This window comes from Cygnus atratus, chromosome 2 (genome assembly GCF_013377495.2).
Source record: "Cygnus atratus isolate AKBS03 ecotype Queensland, Australia chromosome 2, CAtr_DNAZoo_HiC_assembly, whole genome shotgun sequence".
NCBI lineage: Eukaryota > Metazoa > Chordata > Aves > Anseriformes > Anatidae > Cygnus > Cygnus atratus.
Genome location: NC_066363.1, coordinates 59,080,459 through 59,102,890, shown reverse-complemented (window position 1 = coordinate 59,102,890; position 22,432 = coordinate 59,080,459). Strand labels below are relative to the sequence as shown.

At 41.7% G+C, this 22,432-nt stretch overlaps 3 protein-coding genes across 5 annotated transcripts; 1 reads left to right on the top strand and 2 right to left on the bottom strand.

Annotated features, from left to right (window-relative positions):
• Positions 1-4,624: 4,624 nt before the first annotated feature.
• Positions 4,625-8,902, bottom strand: C2H7orf25 (chromosome 2 C7orf25 homolog). 3 transcript variants are annotated; one of them, XM_035552527.2, is made up of 2 exons: positions 8,776-8,902; positions 4,625-6,255 (listed from the first exon to the last, which is right to left on the bottom strand). In XM_035552527.2, the coding sequence occupies exon 2, from the start codon at positions 6,237-6,239 to the stop codon at positions 4,977-4,979; it is 1,263 nt and encodes a 420-aa protein (XP_035408420.1). In that variant the 5' UTR covers positions 6,240-6,255; positions 8,776-8,902; the 3' UTR covers positions 4,625-4,976. The 3 variants fall into 3 exon arrangements, with proteins under 3 accessions (XP_035408420.1, XP_035408421.1, XP_035408422.1); XM_035552528.2 differs by having other exon boundaries at positions 8,772-8,889; XM_035552529.2 differs by lacking the exon at positions 8,776-8,902 and adding an exon at positions 6,373-6,435.
• A 3,873-nt stretch (positions 8,903-12,775) lies between these two features.
• PSMA2 (proteasome 20S subunit alpha 2) lies at positions 12,776-18,158 on the bottom strand. The gene is made up of 8 exons (XM_035552530.2): positions 18,033-18,158; positions 16,322-16,398; positions 15,745-15,877; positions 15,245-15,367; positions 14,802-14,883; positions 13,725-13,798; positions 13,271-13,328; positions 12,776-13,188 (listed from the first exon to the last, which is right to left on the bottom strand). Exons 1-8 carry the CDS (start codon positions 18,071-18,073, stop codon positions 13,072-13,074), a joined length of 705 nt encoding a protein of 234 aa, XP_035408423.1. The 5' UTR covers positions 18,074-18,158; the 3' UTR covers positions 12,776-13,071.
• Positions 18,159-18,346: 188 nt separating this feature from the next.
• Positions 18,347-20,384, top strand: MRPL32 (mitochondrial ribosomal protein L32). The gene is made up of 3 exons (XM_035552480.2): positions 18,347-18,502; positions 18,932-19,113; positions 19,783-20,384. The coding sequence occupies exons 1-3, from the start codon at positions 18,394-18,396 to the stop codon at positions 20,035-20,037; spliced, it is 546 nt and encodes a 181-aa protein (XP_035408373.1). The 5' UTR covers positions 18,347-18,393; the 3' UTR covers positions 20,038-20,384.
• The last annotated feature ends 2,048 nt before the right edge of the window (positions 20,385-22,432 follow it).

Below are 22,432 nucleotides of genomic sequence, written 5' to 3'. Positions count from 1 at the left end.
TGTTTTTACTTTGGCTACCAAGATGACCTGACATTGACTTAACCTTCCATATTCCTTTACTGTTGTTCACATCAGCTGCTTCATCTTTTGAATGTCTTTTTCCTTGAAAACATTCCCTTTGAAATGCTTTTGCTATGTTACTCCCACTTACTTCAACAGCATTTTGGATGACACCTATGTTAAGAAAATTTGAAGGTATAGAAATCACATCCAGTGTGGTTTCAGAAAATGGAGCAACCCCTGAAACCAGTCAGCTCTACTACCACAAACATAACAAGGAAGCACTAGGTTAGAACTTCCTGAGCTTTCTGTAAACCATCACCATCACTACCATTACCAACAGTACAGTGTTGAGACCTCACACACTTCATTAAATGATTGTGAGGAACCTCAGGTGAAAAACACTATCAAGCACTCGTGCTCGATAGTACTATCAAATAGTACTTATTACTTGCTCCTCTAGATCCTAGATTTCGGTACATACACTGCAATGTAAACTGCCGTGCCCTGTATCTCCATATTTTCTATCACATATTTTCATATCACTACCATAGGGAGTTGCTTTATCATGCGCTCAGCCTCATTAACAAATAAAGGGACACAACTGCATTACCAGATGTTAATCTTTTTTTTTTTTTTAACAGAACTGTCTTATGTTAAGACATAATGGTTTTTTAAATAGACAGAAGAATCTTCTGAACAATGAACTCTTGAGAAAGGTTTTGTTTGTTCTTTAGTAAGCCCAGTAGTTTATGTAGGAACAATCTTAATTTCCAAGGTGTTCACAATATACAACTGGCAAAGCCCCAAAGCCACAGTTCCAAGCTGTTCTGTCACACAGTGGAGTAGTTTTATATTGGCCATTCTCGTTTTTACTCTAGAATAATCTGCAACATTAAATTAAAAAAGCAACAGCCACACTTACGTGCAGAGTTGACATCAGCAGAGTTGACATCACCGCTGAAGAACACACAGTGCCTGCAGCAAGCTGGACGACAGGGCAGAACTCACTGCAGTTCGTAACACCGCAGCTGTTGGTAAATAGCATCCATAGCCTTCAGTCCAAGAATCCCATCAAATTCTTGCTTACTTTAACAGTTTAATTAGATCACAGTTGACCTGTGCTGTTTTGCTTGCATAATAATATGCAATAAAAATGTCAGTGCAAATGCATGCTTTGTTATTATTGTGTGTTCTTTCCTTGTTAAGAAAGTAATAGAGAGAAAAAGAAAGTGAGAAAGAGATTGATTGTAGGGCAGTTTCCTAGGTTTCCTCTCAAACTTATTTCAATCAACTGTTGCTTGTTTTTTCTTGCTTTATTACTGTGGTGACCAAACCTACAGGAATTAGGAACAGGATTGTGAAAGTTTTTTTCAGACAGGCTCCAGAAGGTTTCAGCAGACTGTTTTAAGTCTGCTGAAGGCATCATCTGTGGAAGGAGACAGTTTAAAAACAAGACTTTCTTTAGCCCATTATCGTACCTTAGAATACTACTTTTACACAACACGTAAAACTATCTTTGAGGGATTTCATGGCTTGCAGGTACAATGACAAACAAGTCATTTATCTGCAAATTTTGAACACACACAGATGTGTCCAAAAGTTTACTTCTGATAAAACTGTGGATTACAACATAAATTGGAAACATGAACGTATTATTATCTTACCAATTCATTTGTCGTATAATATCCATGCATATTCTACTGCCTGATATCAATTGCAGAATTTCTTGTTTGGTATTCTTACTGTTGAGCCAAGAGAGGAAGCTGAGTGCTGCACAGAACAGAGATGCTGGCTCTCCTCAGAGACTTCAGAACCATACAGATAATGAAAATTGCAATGGGGAAAAAAAAAAAAGAAAGAAAAAGTGCCAGAAGAATAAGTTTCTCCAAAACTGTTTAGGAATCTTTCTTTGGTAAGGAGCTTAGTGCTGAAAAATTTCATGGAAAAACAAAAACAACAAAAAAAGCACTGCAACAACTGAGAAGCCTGCATACCCTCAAGTGCCTGGTGTGTAGACAACGCAGTGGTGTGATATTGGAAGAAACAATAAGCAGTCCTGGATTTCCTGTTTTTTTCAGCTCATTTTCAAACATAATTTGGTGTCTTCTAATCACTTACTTGTAAAGTTGTAAGGAGAGTCTAACCTCTAAGGAGAGTCCAACCTCTAATGCCCTGTTTGTAAAATTAAACAGAAGCTCTTTAAATGCAACAAACTGGAACACAGTTAACTTTTAACATATGCCAATCGCCAGTACCTTAGAAAGCAATAAAAAATACACCAAATATTACAGTCAAAACACATTTTGGTCCCAAAACAGCATTCAACTTCAGGGTTCACCTTGTAAAACAACTCTTACAGCCTGGAAGCATTGCCATTCTGTTTGACCAACAGGCCAGAACACTTTTGAAGGCAGAAATATAAAAAATATAAAGCCCACATTCTGAACTCGGCACCATGCAGCACAGAGACACAAAATAACAATTAAAAATACCTCAGGTCACTTAGCATTACACATATAATTTCTAGATTCTTAAAACTGATCAGATGGCAGGCAGAAATTGGTAAGAGAAAGAAAACCGATTCTAAAATAAATACGCTATTCATTAAGCAGGGAAAAATGACCGGTAATGAAGAAAATCACCACACGATGGCTCCACATACAGCAACTTTTAAAGAGTTGCACTTAATGCTGGTACAAAATGAGTCAGCCATGAGCGAAGAACTACAGCAAGCAGTGCTACTCACTTCTCATCTAGGCAATACAGAGGCTACTTGCTTTGCAATACCTCCTCCGGGTCTCCTGGCTGGTACAAATACAGGTCTCTGCCTTCCTTCTCCATCAGTACATAAATTTGTGGTTTGGAAAAAACGCTTTAGAGGATGCCTGAGAGGCTACTCGTGAGTGTCGAACTGGATATGGAAAAAAAAAAAAAAAGTGGAAACCCAGTTCTTAGAGCCATGACAGGGAGTGGAATAAAGCAGCTTTCTCACATTTACTTGTTTAAAACCTTCATCACCACGGGTAGGAAGGCTGCAAGCAATTTAGGAATGATTTAAACAACACAAAGGATTAGTTCTTTATAAACATAATGAATTATCATGCAGGAGTGCACTGATGCCATGTAGTTAGCTTTAAGCATATCCTTTAAGACTGTAAAACACGTTAATCCATGATAAATAGTAAACTGTCTGTTGGGACCTTAGCTCTAAAAGCTCCGAGCTGCAAACAAAAACAAATTTATTGTTCATAAATTACTCATCAAGTTTCTTGTACCTTCTTTCCGGATTTCTAATACCAAACAGTACACTTTTGAGACACACGCTTCTTTGATAGGCTCCAGATGGCCTCTCCCACTTCTATTCTCACACCTCCTTCGGTAGAATGGTGTCCAGAAAAGGGTACATATGGCAGGAAAACGCATCTTTCTTGCCAGTCATTTATATCACTGTAATAAATGCATTGTACCATGACAAAGTACTATCTCCCTAAGTTCCTGCGCAACGAAACTTGTGCTGTTAGCTACAGAGGTAGACTTGCATTTCCCTCGCACAGGCAAAATATTGTACTATTTATATTGCTTCATTCCGTTGGTCCTCCATTCCCTTCAGAAGAACTTTCAGGAAAATTAAAAGATACATTTGGTCACCTATCCTGTCACGAGGTTTTGTCATACAGCATCAGAGTAGAGGAAAAAGTTAGATACTTTGTTAGAACTCACCAAGAAATACCTGTGAAACTGGCAGGTAGAAGACTGAAAGAGCGAAAAATAAAATCCATTTTCACCCATCTTAACTAAAACCCTGAATTACCTCAGTTACTGGCTGAAATGAGGGGCAGGTGAAGCTGAACACCTGTGAAAGGACAGACTGCCCTCTGCATTATGAAGTTCCAGGTAAAGATGCACAGTATGCAGATACAGGTGACAACTCCTACATTCATCGTAAAAACAGACCACAGCAAGAGTCATATCCACAAAAAAAAAGCATACTTTTGGTCCTTAACAATCAAACTAGCTTGACTGGAAGAAGCAGACAGATGTTCTGCTGGTATGCCACTGGTATACACCAGTGCTGGAGCACACCAGAATACTGGAGATGGCAAAGGATAGGCAGAGAGTATAGCTATGGGCCTCCCTGCAGCCATTTCTTCTTGCAGAAAGAAGTTTAGACTGAATGGGAGAGAGAATGTTCTTCATCTCAACTGTATGCTGCACAATAAAGCTATCTTGTTGGACAACAGTCTATAAAATATTCAGTAGGTCTCTTTCACTGACCCGATAAAACGTATAGCTCAGGGCCAAGAGGTTCACTCTGACATCTCAGTATTTTCCACTGGGAACCTGAGGCAAATTATTAACAAAAATAACGCTGCCATTACAGCACACGGAAAAATATTAGAAAGACAACATTAGAAAAACAACTCTCTCCTAAAAAAAAAAAAAAAAGACATTGTTATGTATTCTACACTTCAAGTAAAAACAGTAATTATAACAGCAGTTAAAAAGCTTCTCTCTTCTATAGGGCACAATCTCTACATGAGATACCTCTGAGTCAACAAAGAATTCAGTTGAATAGGACCAGTGAAATAAAAGATACATGTTCCACAGACAAAGTCAGAAGTCCTTGTAAGGTGCTGACTTTATTCTCTCTGAAGAGGACAAAAACAACAATGGCAACTGTGCTTTAACTGTTGTTTTTTTTTTTTTAATAGGGATGGATACAATTAATATACTGTAAGACGATCGATGATTTTCACTGAAATCTCATTACCTTAGCAAATAAATTAACAGCCAGCTGAACAAAATAACAAACAAACAAGAATTGAGTAAAGATATTGTAAGTCCCTTGGGGAACCCTTCCACTGCTACAGTTATTGTTTTCACTGATATATGGGTAGACTCTTCTGTTTCTCCAAATGCCTCCACTGCAGCATCTGCAATATTCAGTGACCAACTCCTTTAATGACTTTCAGTCAATTATCAGGTGGGCAGCTCTTTGGTAAAGGTGTGGCAAAAGCTTCTTTACTTTCTGTCAATGCTCTAGGCTGATGCACAAAAACACTGAACTTGACACCTTGGTTAGCTGCTGCCCTCACAAAACCACTATTTGCAGTCATGGTGATGGCTTTTAACGTGTCTCCTGTCCCAAAAATGGTTAGAGAACGGCTGTTGATTTTTGAACTAGCCACTAGTCCTAAGGCACGGTCAGATGGCTGATCTGGCACCACATTAATTCTTTTAACAAGCAATGCAGCTCGCTCTTTCTCCCCAGGTCCTCCCAGCGTTTCCAAGATGGACTGAAAATCTCTGACAGCAGATTCACATGCAAAGAGCTCTTTCCCCTGCATGAACTGCTCCAGCTGAGGCAGGACTCTCTCCCTCCTTTCTTGAGCCGCTTGCTCTGTTAGCACTTTTTCTTTGAAGATGAAGCAGCAGCCACCGTAACTCAGAGCAGAGACGTAGGTTATCAAGGTAGTGATGTCCAAGTTAACTCTATTGCACACATTTACTCTGATCTGAGTAGGAAAAGCAATGCTGGCCACTAAATTCTCCCGGTCTACTCTGGTCACCTGCAGGAGTTCAAGGTCTTCTTCATCTGATTCACTGGCACTTAGGTGCTGGTTTTCTGTAGATCGCTCTGCCAGCGAGTTCACAGCAACAATGTCTCCTCGCACAGATATTCCCATCTCCTCCAGTCTCTCTGCCATAGGACTGGACACACTGTTGTAGAAGGCAAATATTATGTGGGGATTGCTGTACTCCACTGGCTGCTGACGGCTTGCCTGCAGGAAGTCCTCTGCTTGCTCGATGACACTTTTGTCTCCATACTGGCCCCTCCCCAGCCAGATGTTATGCAGGGCTTCGGCCTTCCGTCCGATGGCCTTCACCCACGTGTGACCTCCATTTGCAACAACATCTACCACCAGTGTCTGTTTGTCTCCAAACCTATCCTCGTAAGCAAAGACATGGAGGACACTGACAACATCCTCCAGGTTCTCTGCTGACTGGATAATGGCTTGGAGATGGGTAAGGTTTGTACTCTGCAGATGGGATTCTTTAATGGCCACCTTCCCTGCCTCCACCTTGTGTAAGAAGTTTAACTCAGCCTTCAGTTTGCCACATAGTTTTGCCCCACCTTCTATTCTCCTTTTCTGGGACTTGGAGAGGGCTTCTGCTCTCTTGATCAATTCTTTGGCAACAGCAATTCTTTCACATAGCAGAGTCTGCAGAGACATGTTGGAAACATTATTCCTATCAGATGAAAGCAAAAGAGAAGACTGTTATGGCATGGTTAAGAATAATCAAGAGGTCTTTGCACCAGTAAACATTGGAACTTAGCAGCAGGTTTAGTGCAACAGCTACACATACCCTGAAGCACAAGCATCAGGAACCTCCACCCACGTCCCACCAAAGTATTCAGTTCCTCGCCTTCACCTCTGGGGATCCAAATTAAAAGATCTGAGTTCTCAGCAAGGAAGAACAGCAGCACTCAGGTCTCCACAGACACCTTGCAAGATCATGTTTCTTTTGCCTCACATCTGAACCCGTCACAGAGCCACTCAAAGAGATGTCAGCTCTCAAAGTTCATTTGCAGAAGTTGCCATTCAGAGCAAAATTAGAAATCCTGTTAATGCCATAAGCAAATCTTTTCTCTCCGTCACACAACAGCTACCATTATAATAAGAGCCACCTACCATGCTTACAGACTTACTAAGACCGCTTCCCAGCTAGTATTTTTACATAGTATATAAGGTGCCCATTGCATTTTACAATTCTGAGTAGCACACCTCTATCCTTTCCAACTTCCAGCTTACACCACACAATCCCCTGAATGAGCCACTAACAACCCCCTGGCAAAACTTCAATGTTACACAGCATCATGACAAACTATAATTTATAACTCTAGAGCCAGGAGGATCTGGAAATTTCTGTTCTCTAGCTCTAACAGAGATTTATCGTGTAGTATCAGATAAATTCATTCCTGCCCCATCAACACTACTCAGTACATCTTCCTAAGGATAACTGTAGGAATTGCTTAATTATTTGAAAAATGTAGGATTAAATGCCACAGCAAAAAATCCAAAAGACACGCAGTAATTGACACTATGAAGAGTGAAATTAATCCTTTTTCACTCCCAACTACAAGTATTAACACATTTGCCAGTAATTTTTACCTAAACTGCACTTTGAAGTAAACTGGTATTAAAAGGCAAGACAAAGACTTCAGATGAAAATGAGCAAAAGGATGCAGCCTGGGCCCTATAAAAGGCTCTGCCATTACTGCTTTGGAACCTGGTTTTATTATGAAGTGTAAATCACATTTGTATTACGCACAATTAAAATACAGTTACTATGAACTCCCACCTACTGTCTCATTCAATAATTAATATCACCAAACTCTTCCCTTTCTTGTCAACCAAATTGTCTAAGGTCTTCCAACGTGGCCTAATGACTCTCTTCAGGGTCAGAAAACACCAGTTAACTCTGTCCTTCCCCCCCCCCCCCAAAATCCCAACCAGGCAGGTTCAGTTTTTAATCCCTTCACTGCCTAAAGTGAATCTTTTTCTTATTACTGCCAGGACAGCACTCTGGCTCACCTTTGACTCTGAGTCACTTATGTAGAAATTAAATACAGCTCATGCCTTCTGAAACTTTTGCTTTGATCACCTCTTGCCCTCTGCAGCCATTCTGTGCAGGCAGAACTTGTGGGCACTACAAGGCAGAGTTTTTCCTTTGGCACTTTCCTGAGGCACCTCTCATGTGTCACTGCAATGCTTTTTCTTCCCAGTGCCCCAAAATTGAACCTTCAGGGCTACCAAGCAAGAGCAAGAAACCCACAATTTTGTCAGTAATGCTTCGGCACCATTGTGAAGGTACTTCCACTACTAACCACCTCCAGTCCTCCCCTGCTCTTGCACGGCCAGCTGGCACACCACCACACGTGGTTTTGCAGAGTTTGCTAGCTGTTGCATCTGAAATCCTCACACGATTCTTAATAAACAGGACAAGCTCTGAGACTCAAACAGCCACACCGTCGGGGTGAAGGTCTGACCTGCATGCAGCGCCTTCCCCATGCCCAGCTTCCACAGACTGCCTCTGAGGGCAGGCAGGGACGCTGGGTGCTCCCTGCTCATCCTGTCCTGCACTGGCAGCAATAGGTCACGTCGCTGGGTATTTTATGTTCTGTATTTATTCCAGTAATAGCAGTTCATTGTATGTTTGCCTTCAGTGGGATGCCATTGCCACTAGTTTGTTCTTAGGAACGAGTAAAACCCCATAGGTGCTACCTCAGGACCTCTCACCACAGCAGCTACTAAGTTTGTAGAAGCTGCAAATGCTCACCACAGCAGCTGCAACTTCTACAAATTTGTAACTGCTCAAAATGAAACTGCCAAGTTTTTAAACGCCAAAAATTTCGACGAAAAGTGGCCACGGCTGCCGCTGCTGGGGTACAGCCGTCCCCTCAGCCGGCCGCCATTTGAGGGCGTCCCCCCGCAGCCATCACGTGAGAGCGGCGCCGGGGCGGTCGCGCCGCCATCTTGAGTGCGGGCAGCGCTGGCCCTCGGCCCCTCACAGCGGGGCCGAGCCGGGCAGCACCGGAGGCCGGCCCGGAGGCGCCCCCGTGCCCCGCCTGCAGCGGCCGCACCGACCCCGGCAGGGCGGGCCTGGCTGCCCTCGGGCCCCGTGTGCCCCCCGGCAGCACCGGGGGGCTCCCTGCTCGCCGCCCCGCGCTTCCCCGCGCCCTCCCGGCCGCCCGCAGCCCGTACTCACGGCCCGGCGGCCGCAGCCTTCCCCCGGGCGGCGGCAGGAGGCGGCGCGGCGCGGCCCGGCCCAGCGTGGCACGGCCCGGCCCAGCGTGGCACGGCTCGGCTTGGCTCGGCCTGGCCCCAGCGCGCCTCCCCCGGGGCGGCCGGGCGGGGACAGCCGCGACATCCGCGACATCCGCCTCGCCGTGGCCCCGGCCCCAGCTCGTACGCAGGCGGAGGGTATGCGATCCTCGGCCGCGGTTGGGTTTTGGTTTTTCCCCCTAAAGGTTTTATTTAAGGTGCTCCGTGAGCACGAGGTGGTGAGTCCTTGCTTCATGAGCTCAGCCCCTGCAGCTGCGTGCTCTGGTGCTTGCCGCAGCCTCCTGCTCGCCTCGCAGCAAGTCAGCTTTGGGCTTTCATTTCAGAGCCGATGGAGCGACCATTAACTTCAGAAGGGACAAAGCAACCACCCTTCAGTCCACGAAGCTCCAATAATGGCATCCAGCGTGAGCAACCCTCCTTCCATGCTCAGGCATTTGGTGCCGAGCAGCACTCCTTCCTAGCCCTGAGTCACTGCCCACCTGCGTGGTTCTTCACCCACCGAGCAACCTTGACACGGCCTCTGGCCCTTCTCTGTGCTACGGCACCAGTGGTACTGCCTTCGCCCCACCTGCTGCTGTTGATTTAATTCATTGCAGGTGCCTACAGGGAGCAGCCATTTCTAACAGGTGATTTCACCAGACTCTGCCACTCACTTCTATCTACTCAAAGTAACAGTCTCATTGAAATGGTGATAGCATTTAGGACGTTTTGGTCTTAAATCCCGATCCTACTAGCAAAATAAAGCCCAAGGAAACTGTGTTCATATCAGTGTCATGCTATCTCAGTTCCCTCAGAGCAGATCACCTTCCAAGGCAAATCCAAATCAAAGAACGTTACTTCAACTGGCTGGTGTCTCTAAAGATGACTGCATTAAGAACAAGATAAATAAACTGACCATGAAATATGACTAGGTCTTAAAATAACATTTTGTCATCTTATCAATGAATTTTGTCCACTCTACTCCCCCTTGACCTCTCTTTACACAATTATTTTTTGTAAAACTTAACAAAGTTAGTATCAGAGAAAAGCACTTTTTGAAAATAGCCACAACCACTGTATAGTTTGCTACTCTGTTGCACCTATCTCTCACAACTAAATTGATTTTATTATTTGAGAAGTACATCTCCAAATTAAATTTACTATTTCTAAAACTACAGGGAAAAAGAGTGGAAGAAGATGTAAATTATAGTGGAAGAAGATGTAATGTAAATTAGTTTTGTAGGGCACGAACCTACGGACAACAGTTTCCTGCATTTTAAAGGTTCCCTTGAAATAACAGATAAAATTTAGTCACTATTCTACAAATGCAGTCATCTGAGTATGACAATGATTTTCTTCAATGTAGGATTAACCAGTCAAAAAAAAAAAAACACTCTAAATCACACCACCCTCCCCAGGATATTAACATCTATGTGCCTAACACACACACAAAAAAAAATAAATAGCTAGCACTGCAAATAACACACAAAGTCGAAATGTTAAACCTATTCTTTACAATTACACCAAGTCCCATGAACTTTGATTCCCTCTGAGGCTTATTATGTGTATCAGAGAACTTTAGGACTTATTTCTGAACTGTGTAAAAAAAACATCATTCTCTACCACAAACTGTGGCTCGTCAAAATGATTATCACTGCCAATAAACTGTTAAACCTATGCTTTCCATTTCACATGAAGCAACAAGCAATTAAATATTACCACAGAAATGAGACTTGAAATCATACCTCAGAGTAAACTCAAGAAAAGCACCCTAAAAGTTGTGACTGCTCATTGTTTTGAACCTTTTTTTTTTTTAGCTACAAAAGGAGATTATGTACTAATGAACAGTGCTATGATAGCCTAGTGACAGTGTTCTCATCTTTTTCAAGGCATACTTCTATTTGTTTTCAAGAGAAAAAGGTGCAACTGTTTTATAATAAATCACGTTATTTTACCAATTCAAACTGTTTAGATTCCTAAAAGCACTGAGGCAATCAGGTACAAGAGGAAAATTCAGAGTATCTGACAAGCATACTAACTTAACGCTGCCACCCATTTAAAGTATTGGCCCATAAAAGATGGGAATTAAAACCAGCAACGTTCCTGTTTGCCTGTTCTAATGGGACAGTGGGAAGTGGGCAAAAATCACCCATCACTTCTATACCAATTATCAAACCTCCAAAAGACAGCATTTTCCTTACTCAGAGCACAAGTTTGGTGGTAAAACTGCACAGACAGCGATAAAATTATTAGCATTGAAGATCTGAGAGGCTTATCCTAAAACATTCTTTCAACTAAAAGCCAGCAGTCTGTAGTTGTTTCTTAGAAACCCCCGCTTCTGAGCTAAGGTAATGCTGGGTATTGTGCTCCTCCAGGCTCCACCAAGAGCCACCTCTCCATCAGTTACTACATTTTAATCATTAAACCATGGGAGAAGATGGAAGAAACCTGCTTTTCACATCCCTTCACCACCTATAAAAATGAGATTCTATAGAGAGTTGTTCAATTATATGAATACCCCCTGCCCCCCCCCCCCCCAAAAAAAAAAAATTTTTTTGTTTGCCCCATTCATTATCACTATCTTGGGAGTGAGATAGCATGATTGATTTTACTTCAAACTGCTTTAGAGGAAGCATCTAAACTAGTTCAGTTCACGCTAACCATTTGATGAGGTACCTAATACCATTTTTTCAAATACAAAACTCCATTAAATATTCATATAGCACTAAATTGACTGAAGGCATATAAATATTCAAGTAGCATTCTGCTTTTCTGAATTATTATGGAAACCTAAATTAAGAATCTAGCAATATAAAATCTCCAGTTCCAGTTCTGACTAGCTGCTCGCTGTCTCTAAGAAGAATAACCAGAGCACGGATTGGTTTTTGAGAGTTAAAAAAAAAAGAAACCATTTGTACATAGTTTTTATTTTTAACATTATGAAATAAAACTTAATTCAGGGCATGCTCCAGAAATTCTTATTTGCCTAATGATAACATAACATCAACATGGAACAGATCAATTAGCTTATACGTCACGTTCCGCAGACTAACTCATACTTTTTGTTTTCTTCATTGGTTAATGGCTGGCTAACATTTAACCTGTCAGGCTGCTCCCATATGTGATTAGCCTTTCACAGAAGCAGACTGATCCAGCTATCCCAGCTTCCATTTCATTACCAGTAACTGTTGAATGGCTCCAGACCAGATTTCTGCTTTAAAAAAGTATTTATATTTATCCTCTTACGGTTTTTCCTTTCTACATAACCTTACATTTTTTACATGCTTAATGTCTGTATCTGTACGTACATCCACAAATAACATTCAAGCATCTAGTTCTGTACTTTTAAAAGCAACCATGCATAAATTAAGTGCTCTTTTCATTGCTGCACCTTTAGTTATCTTGCAAGCTGAAATACGTATTATTACGTATTCTCATTTTGCTTTGTACATCCTATTTGTTTTTTACTGATGCTGGTAACTGCATTTAGTATTCAGTCAGTAGCATTTACTTCCATTATTTCTAACAGTATTTCAGGATTGAAAAATTTCAATGTCTATGGTCATGGAAATTATCCAAGTAAAAAAAATAAATACTTGAGACATAAAGACCAAGACAATTCTAGAGGCTCAAGAGCAGAGCTGTTCAAGTAGATCACATTTTATAACCCACATGGAAGACTGTTCTGCATCTTTGTAAAAAGTACACGATGTTCTACGTCGGAACAACCCATTTTTGGAAGTTACTTAAAATTCAAAACACAATTCCACAGTGAAAAAAAAAATCTTTTGTCCACTCAGAATTTAAAAGTTCTTTAAAAGAAGGTCTAAAATCAGTTCATGATGGCTAGTATGTGGAAAATTCTCTTTCCTCAATGATAAAGATACCAAAACCTCAGCTTTATGTCAATAAACAAACTATGATTAAAAAGACACACAGACACCTTTCCCCCAGAACAGTGGCCTTCAAATTTATTCTTTAGTCTTTTTAAGTGTTCATTTACATTTTGTACAGTATTTTGTGTACAAATATTCCATATATCAAGGGAAAGAATTACCTGTAATAAGATTCCGTGTATTACAATGTTAGGATCGTTGCATTTGCACCCATGATATTTAAAAAAAATCTGTCCAGACAAACCACGTAGAAATAAGTATGCAAAAAATGCAAACAAAAACATTTAAGGAGCCAAAATTAAAAAGACTTTTGTGTGAATTCACACAGTCTTGCTTGGTTTCTACTAGGCTATTGCAGCCAAGTAGTCCTTAACCTCAGTTGGAGTTAGCCTCCTAAAACCAGCTTCATTACAAATGCCAACTTCAATGTTGTCTTCTGTCATTTGCCCTTCAAAGCTCTCCTGTTAAAGGAAATACAGTTCAGTGAATCATAGCAACGATGTCATAACAGTAAGAAACACGTTTCTTAACTATTTTGCTAACCTTTAGTGTTAAGATAGCTGTATGAATGGCATCTTCAAGCTCCAAATCTTCGTTGTATCTGTAAAAAGATCATCATCTATTTCAACATGGGACAGTACGCCCAGAGCCTCTAAAAACCCAAAGACTGCTAAATTTTTCATACAAATAGTATTTGTAAGTAGTTATTTTAAAAATTACAAATAATGATTTTGAAGATTAATCTATTTCACTACTTGTTCTGCAGATATGCTAATATTCTGTTTTCTGCAGTGGAGTATTTTATCATACACACAGAAGTCTACATAAAGAAAATTTCATGTGCATATTTAAATAAATTAGAAGCATCATATCTTAAATATTGTAAAACTTTGTTCTGATCATTTAAAAATATTATTTTTTTTTTTGGTTCATCTGTTTTACCTGAAATGTGAACAAAACAGATAGTATCCTTTTAGACACGTATCAAATATATTACCTTTTCTCAAGGAACGTTTTCCCATTGACGTAATTTTTTCCCATCGCTGTTGCTTTCCAAGCAAAATAAGCTCCCTGCAAAAGCAACAATCCATTGAATTGTTTTTGATTGAGTTACAGAAAACACATTTGACTACGTGGTAAAAGAAACAGAAGCAATTATGAAAATATTGGATGTTATGACAATATATGACATTATTTTAGGTCACATTCAGACAAATTTGATACAGAAACATGCTATGAAAACATATAAAACATTTGTATAGAGTCCCACCTATTTTCATCTTCCCACCGCTTTGAAAGATGGACTTAGTAAGGTGTTAGCATAGTTTGATTTGGGATTCCTTGAACAGAAATATATGCTCACACTTGAGTATGAACAGTCAGTTCTTTCCTTAGGCTCATCCCCTTTTTTTTCCCTTTTTTTTTTTTTTTTTTTTTAAAAGACTACATAACGTGAACAACTTGTTTACACCTGGCTTATCTTACCTACTAGTACGTTATCTAGCCATCACTCCTATTCTCTCCTATGGCACAAAGACCATAAAGAGTTCTGTGCCTCAATCAAGATGATTACACAAGGAAACTGCATTTTGCTTTTTACATTTAACATCATGTAACAGTGAAAATTTCTGAAACTTATCGAGCATCAGTAGAGCAACCAATTTTTTATTTTGATGTGAAGTGCTATAACTCAGAGGCATCAAAGGGTAAATTTTATTTAAAATGTTGCTCTAATGCAGTAAATAAACTTATTTAGGTGGGAAAGGATGAAAAGGGATGGGGATCTCTTTCAAAAACTGCTGCTACTCCTCATGCAGTTCAGAACACGGAGACACAGAACGAGCACATGCTACCCACTTCCTACATTCCTACACTTTCTTTGGCACAGCAGCCACAATTCCAGGCTTGATCTCAACACCTAGTGAAGTAGAATCATTCTGACTTCTGAAGTTGGGACAAGGGATCTTTTCTTCTAGTTCCACATTCTTCTCATCACAGAAAGTATTTCGTAAGCACATACAAAGTTTTAGATGTCATAAACAAACAGTAGAATTTACAAATGTAAGATACTTACAGATGGATCTGACTGAAATAAATAGGGCCGCCCCTCATTCCAGCCACATATTAGCAGTGATACACCAAACGGGCGAACACCTCTACAGGCAAAAAAAAAAAACACAACAAAACAATAAATGCCTCACAATTGGCACATAAAATTTATAAATTTACTCAATGAACACCAACTGGATGTGTTAACCTTCTCCCACAGGCCTCCCAAAAACCCAGAGCTGCTGTGATCATGACTGACTAGTCAATATGTCTGTGTTCAAGATACGATGACTATCCCACCCAGTCTGTTAGCGCTCCTCTCACTCGCCCACTTTCTGTGAGTATTCTCCAGCAAAACACTACCCACATTTTTATCAGGTAAAAAATTAATCACCAGGTAGTTGTCATACCTTACATTTAAACAACCCAATCTTTCTAACCTGATTCAAACTTCAGAAAACCGCATACCCAGACTGTGTATATTCCTGCATCACAGAAGCAATTCTTTGCACTAGCTGAGCTGTTGGAATGGGCTCGTGATAAACCAAGTAATACTGCTGGGCCAGCTTCCGGGCTCTGTGCACGAGTACCCTAAAAACAAAGACAAAATTATTATATCAAAAAATCCAACTCTTTGTTACAATTAGAACTGAAAAATCATAATAAGTATTATGCCAAGGAATTACACATCTGACATAAAACCAACGTACGAAAACATAGATCGTATTGGGTTATCTTTATCAACTGGGTAATCTCTGAAGTGCTTAAATTGAAACTAAGGTTGAATTACATTGCTGTTCATTCCACATTCATGTTTTAGATGTAAGTGTATTTGCCAAGGAAATTCATATATTAAGTTAACCTTAAACAGAAAGTAAATTTCATAGACAGTGTAACACAACGTAATATTATACCATATGCTTAGAAAAATATATCTAAATGACGACCAAGCAAATTTTTTTATATACCTGTAATCTGGACCCATACCGCTATACACTAAACCTATATGTTTGGTAATTGGTTCTACTTTGTGAACACTCCTTTCATCATAAAGGATGGACTTCTGCTTCTTCTCAGTTGCCAACACCACTCCATTTGCAGCTAGAAAGGAACAAGATTTTTTCCATATTAAAATAAAATTATGAAAAGCAGTTGAAGAACAGAACAGGTTTGTTGGAACAAATAATTTTTGCATCTCCCCTTAAAAAAATCTTCAAGTTTACAATCGAGTTAAACCGAGATTATTTAAGGAACCCACCCAACATATTGTTTCCCATTTTGAATAATCAGCACAGCTCCCACCACCCCATTTTAAAGCTTCTAAAGCACGTAGTAATAACTGAGCAGTTGAAGTAACTTTACGTGTAATATCTATGTATATACACAGCTGGAGTTATTTACTCAGGGAACACTCCAAATCAAAGATGTTTATTTCTACTAGTTGTGTCTCCCCAATGTCACCCTAGCAATCTTCTAGAATTAAGCTCTACGTTCCCCTTCTCTGTGATAAAACTGCCCACTAACGTAGTTATGTTCTCAACGTACCTTTAATCCCAACCGATGGGGCTCCTGCAGCCACTGCAGCCAAAGCATATTCAATCTGAACAAGTTTCCCAGAAGGACTAAAAAAATGCAAAATGCAATACATAACATAATTCTGATACGCTCAAATATCTCCTGTGGTGATCTGATGTCAACTTTCTTTTTTGACCTCTTTACACCTAGCATCTCCACACTCTAATCATAATTAAAACATAAATAAATAAAATTCATTTAAAAGAACCAGGCAGGTTCTTCTAAAAGGTTGCCACATGACACTACTGTGATACTCACACAGCACCTGCTTATAACCCCAATAAAAACTAATGCATCTTGGATAGGAAGTACTGATTGCAATGCAGTTCTCCAACTCTGTACCCTTTTAACAAAGTTTCTCACTTGCTGGGGTAATCTTCACAGCATGTCACGAATTTCCACTGAAACGGCCTTATACATGTGGTTTGCAAGAGCTTTCAAGACAGTGACATTCACTGCTGAAAGGTACAAGCAAACCACGGCTATTCATTTTCACTGATGAGCGTGCCACAGGTCAACGACACAAGATGGAAACAGTTCCTCTTCCATCTCCAGGTATTCCTGCATCTTGCTTTATTAATGATCCACACTGTTCTGCTAAGAAATGCAGAACCATCCAAACAGAGCGGCAAGTGTCAGACTGTTAAAGTAACTCATCCAAAACAGGGTGCAAGCTCTATCTCCATGGAAGAGGACGGCACAGCGCCAGTCGCTCATTAGACAAACAATTTTGACAACATTGCTGACAATGCTGTTTTAGTAAAAGCACACGCAAAATACAAGAAGATGCACTTCTGCGCTTAGAGAAGATAGAAAAAACAAAGCATGCAATAATCAGCGCAGTTATTTATACACTATGTAAATGTATGTGACAGCAATGATTCTAGCTCCTCCCTCACAAAACACCAATGAACTAGAAGAATAGTTTCCCATACCAGAATCAAAATATCCACAACATTAGGAAAATAGTTTAAAACCTAGCACAAGCTGAAATAAATTATTCTCAGCACATGAAACATGCAAATGAGGGACAGCGTATGCAGTTGGTATCTCTTCCACATGGATACAAAATCAAATGGTTTCACAGCATTAGTACCTCTGCAAAGCAGAAGTTTCTATCTCCATTAGGAAATCAATTCCAAGAGCTAATAAGGGATTCAACCCACTTCGGTACGCTGGGCTGAATCCATCCATTAAGAAGATTCTTTTACCCCTTTCAGACTGTGAACTGCACCGCTCGCTTGACCACAACGACACCTCAGTGAGCTGCTTTGCAATTACAGGGCACTGTCCCCTGAGATTAAGGACGCATTTACCAAAACCCGCAGGCCTACTTTCAGTTTCTCTGTTCGCACGTTTATAATGCAATTCTCGATAACTTAACAGCCTCACCGAAACGGAGAATAGCTGTCTTTTCCTTGAGTTCACCCCAAGTGCGTGTGTTAGGGTAACACCTAGCGGGCAGCAGCCCGGTGACCCCGCCCGCCCGCCCGCCCCAACACGACCCAAATCCCCGGGCCCCCGCCATGACTCTGCAAAGCCCGGCCGCGGCCCTCCCCCGCCCGCTGCGGCCTCCTGCCCCTCACCGCCGCCCTCCCGTGCTCCCGCTCCCCGCCCGCCCCCGCCTGTCCCGTCCCGTCCCGTCCCGTCCCGTCCCGTCCCGGGCGGCCCCGGCGGGCACCTGAAGGTGGTGAGGGAGAAGCTGTAGCCGCGCTCCGCCATTTTGGGGCCAGCCCCTCAGCTCGCCCTCCGCCCGCTCCTTCTGCGCAAGCGCGCTCCCCCGCCCGCCCCGCCGGCGGCAGCGCTGATTGGCGGAGGGGCGGGGAACGGGGGGGCGATTAGCGATGAGGCTCGCCGCGAGGCATGCCGGGGGTTGAAGTCTTCCAGCTTACCCCGTGAACGTGCCTGTAGCCGAGGGGAATGCTGGGTCTTGAAGTCCCGGCCCCCGCCGTTGCGACGCCGAGACGCGCTCGCCGCACTCGCTTTCCCAGGAGGCTCAGCGGCGCGAGAGTCCCCCTCCTCCCCTTCCGCCTGCTGCAGGCATGGCGGCGCTGCGCGGCGCTCCGCTGCCGGGGCTCCGCGGCCTCCTGCGGCACTGCTGGGGCCGGCTGCTGCGCGGCTTGGCGCCGGGGGCACGCGCGCCGCAGTGGGGTGCGCGCACCGCCCCTACACCGCGGCGGCTGGGGGAGGCGGGAGGGCGCTGCGAGGGGTCCTGCCCCATTACCTCGGCTGGGTGCACCGGGGGCTTGCGTACACCTGAGGGGGAGCTGTGGGAGCTGGGGCGGCCTCTTCTGGCAGATAACTACTGATAGGACCCGAGGGAACGGCCTCAAGCTGCGCCAGGGGAGGCTCGGGTTGGAAATGAGGAGGCATTTCTTCTCAGAAAGAGCAGTCAGGCATTGGAACGGGTTGCCCAGGGAGGTGGTGGAGTCACCGTCCCTGGGGGTGTTCGAGGAAAGGTTCAGCATGGTGCTTAGGGACATGGTTTAGTGGGTGGCGTTGGTGGCAGGGGGATGGTTGATCCAGATGATCTTGGTGGTCTTTTCCATCCTTAACGATTCTCTGATTTTTGTCCTTCAGGGCCAGCACTAGCTGTCCAAGGTCCCGCATGTCTCCCAGAGCCAGCAGAAGACCCCAGAGAAGGCAGTGAGGTGCCAGGCCTCTTGGGTAGCATCTTGTGGATGGCAGCGCCCAAGAAAAGGCGTACCATTGAAGTGAACCGCTGCAGGCGGAGAAATCCTACAAATCTCATAAAAATAAAGGTAATCAGCAACTTTACGTGTGCTTTCCACCATATTCGGTGCAAGTAATTTGATTAACGGTGAACAAACATGCTGGAGTACGATTTATGATAGTGATTTTTAATCTCACTTACAGAATCCTTTGCATGTCTTCTCATTCTCATATGTATCATGTATAATCTCACTTGAGAGAATCATAATGGCCAGTACTGACTGAAGAAAGTTTTCTGGAAGTTGTTTATAAATAAGTTTAAAAGACATCATCGCTTTAAAAGTACTCTGATGTACAGTCATCCTGTGTGACAGTAGCCTGTGGTTAAATAACAGGTGACACTTTAGGTGCAAATCAACAAAATGTGGATTCTAGCTAGATGGCTACTATAGGTGGAAATATCTATATTTTCTGTGCATCTAAATGGCTTGATAGGTCTTTATTCTTCCAAACGTCAATAGGCATAATGATTTACGTATTGACTTCGTGGGCTATTTTTAGTAGTAAGCATCTGATATAGCAATACATTGCTGAAAAAAGGACTTTGGATAAAATAATAAGTTCTGAAAAGGCAATTGAATTTTCCTGGTATTTCATTTCATATTTATTAATCGCTTGTGATTGCTCCCTCTTTCTTTTTTGTTGTTCAGATTGTAAAATTTCCTATTTTTCACTCTTTTTCTTTTTTTTTTTGCTAGAGAAACATAGATGTTTGCCCTGAGTGTGGAAACTTGAAAGAGAAGCATGTCCTGTGTGGCTATTGTTACACACAGGTCAAAGAAGAAACTCGGCAGATACGGAAGGAAATGGGTAAAAAGGAAGGAGGACCATTTAATGCTCCTACTGTAGAGACTGTAGTCTTATATGAGGGAGAAAAGCCCACAGAAAAAGACGAAGGCAAGCGGATCATTGAAAGAGCCAGGAAGCGTCCGTCGTGGTTTACTCAAAATTAACAGTGAGAAAGCTCATATTTGTCAAGAATGTTTTCCTTGTTTTGTTTAATCAATGCTGATATGAAAAAATGTATGAACTTTTGGGAAGTCTGCTCAAATCATGTTTTATGTCACACGGTGCTGTTCTATAGCATGCAGTGGGAAATGCTTCTCACTGATACACCATAGCAGTCAACAATGAAAGAGGAGTCAGGACCTGTCTTGGATTTGGATATCTGCATACAGTACAGTGAATACTTTGTATGTTAATATATGCTGGTTTTGTAAATAACTTTTTTTTTCCTAACAAAGGAAAAACATTCGCATTCGTGGATGTAAAATAAAGTATATAAAGTTTCCTAGAGAAATCTGCTGTCTGGTTTTGGCTGCTGGTCTTGAAAAAACAAAACAACAACAACACCTAAACCAATGCTGATTACATACATGAGGAAAAGTGCAGTTATCTGGTAACTTGCATGTCTTGTAATAGAGTCTGCCTGGATCTCTCCACAATGCTGCTGTTTGAGATACTCATTGTTATTTGAGTAAAACAGTGGTTTACAAGCGGTCTTTGCTCTTTCGGTACCACACTGAAGGTTATTCTCTCTGTTGTCAGGATGCCAAATAATCTGTTTTAAAGAAAGAAACTCACACTGTTCCCACCTCCCCCACCAAATCAGTGATTCCTTTAGTGAAGTAGCAAACTGAGACCTAGTGACCGGAAATCTGTTTTATGTTTTATGAGGGTCAAAGCTGATTATTTGCAGCCGTTCCCAGTAACGTGTGCGCTTGGAGAACTGCAAAGAACAGCGTGACTTCCTGTCTTTGTGTCCTCTGCAGAGTGGGGATAGCTCTGCCCTCTGCTGTCCATGGGTACTCGCTCCAGTGCTGTGCTGCAGCCACAGCAGCTAGCTGTGTGTTTCCACTTCAGTTTTAGCCACCTAGCTGTAAACCATTAGCATTAGAGGTTAAGATTAGTTTTAATTAGTCACCTATTTGACCCTGTACTCTCCTGTTTTGGGAATCTATACTGATAAAAAAATATTCAATGGTTTTCTACGGTTTGTTTTTTTATTGGCTCCCTGTGGCTTAGCTTGTGTCAGGGTCTGAAAACTGTTAATGGGGGGAGTAGGAATGCAGAAGGAGAGGCAGGACCACGCTTTCCTAAATAGCCTTCTCTTGAGCATGGCTGAGCCTATTTAAAATTATGCCTGGGCTAGCGTGTGCTGACAGGCTTCACTTCTTTCCTCACTTTGTATTCCATGTTTTGGCAGGAAAGTAGGAACAGATGTTAGCAGCGATGTTACGTGTCCTCCATAGTCTATCGAAATAATGAATGTTGATAAGTATAAATTGAGGCAATTCAGTTGACAGTATCCAAGCAAACAACATAAGTCCTTTTCTATTTGTCCAAAGAGGATTTGTCCCAGTCCTATCTGTTTCTCACTTCTTAGTTAGAACTGAAGTCAATAAAAAGTGGCAAGCAGGATGCAGAGTGGAAGGCTTGCTTTTTCCAGAGCTGGAAAGGATAAGACTGACATATTGGAGGTGAGATTAGCCAAGCTGATACACTGCTGTTCCAAGGAAAAGGTGTGTATGTATTTTAGGGAGAATGTTTTTTGTTTTATTTATTTGTCTGCATATCATAGGACCAATTATACAGTGCTCTCTTAGTCCCTTTTTATATATATATGGTTTTGACAATGACTGTGGAGAAATAAGCAAAAATATCTTGTGATGTTGAGTCATGGGTTAAATTCTCAGACACACAGGGATGTTATTTACATATATATTTATTTATCTCCAAACACAAGAGAGGACGTGGTTTCCGCTAATGGAGTAATAATTACAATTGGCAGTATAGAGCATACATTTATTGACTCAGTATCTGTGAAGCAGTGAAGATATTCTTACGAAACATGAGTGAAGTTAGGCTGTGCCAACACTTAGATGTATTAAGGTACTTGCAGGGTCACAGTTGGGTAATGATTCATTTCACAGCCATACTGCTCACGGTAGTATTGCATTCGTGCAATCCACACAGTGTGAGTTGCTTGATAATATTTCACAGTGGTTTCTGAGTAATGTGGGAAAAAAGTCATTAAAATGTCTGGTATTCATGGTCTGTCTCTAAAAGAAAAAATAGATAAATATTGGCGATTCATATATATATAATTGATGTAGTACCCATCAATTTTCCCAGAAAGAAATTATCTTCAGTGAGAGTCAAAAGAGTCTAGTTTAGTTTCAATATTTTTTTCTTCAAAACAGGAGTAGTAAAGGAAAGGCCACTTTCATAGCATAGCTTTACAAACACTCACGTACAAACCTCTATTTCTCTTCTAAAAAATGCAAAATTCCTGTAAAACGTGGCATAATATGTTGCTTGAAATAAACTCTGCTTCTATGCAATATA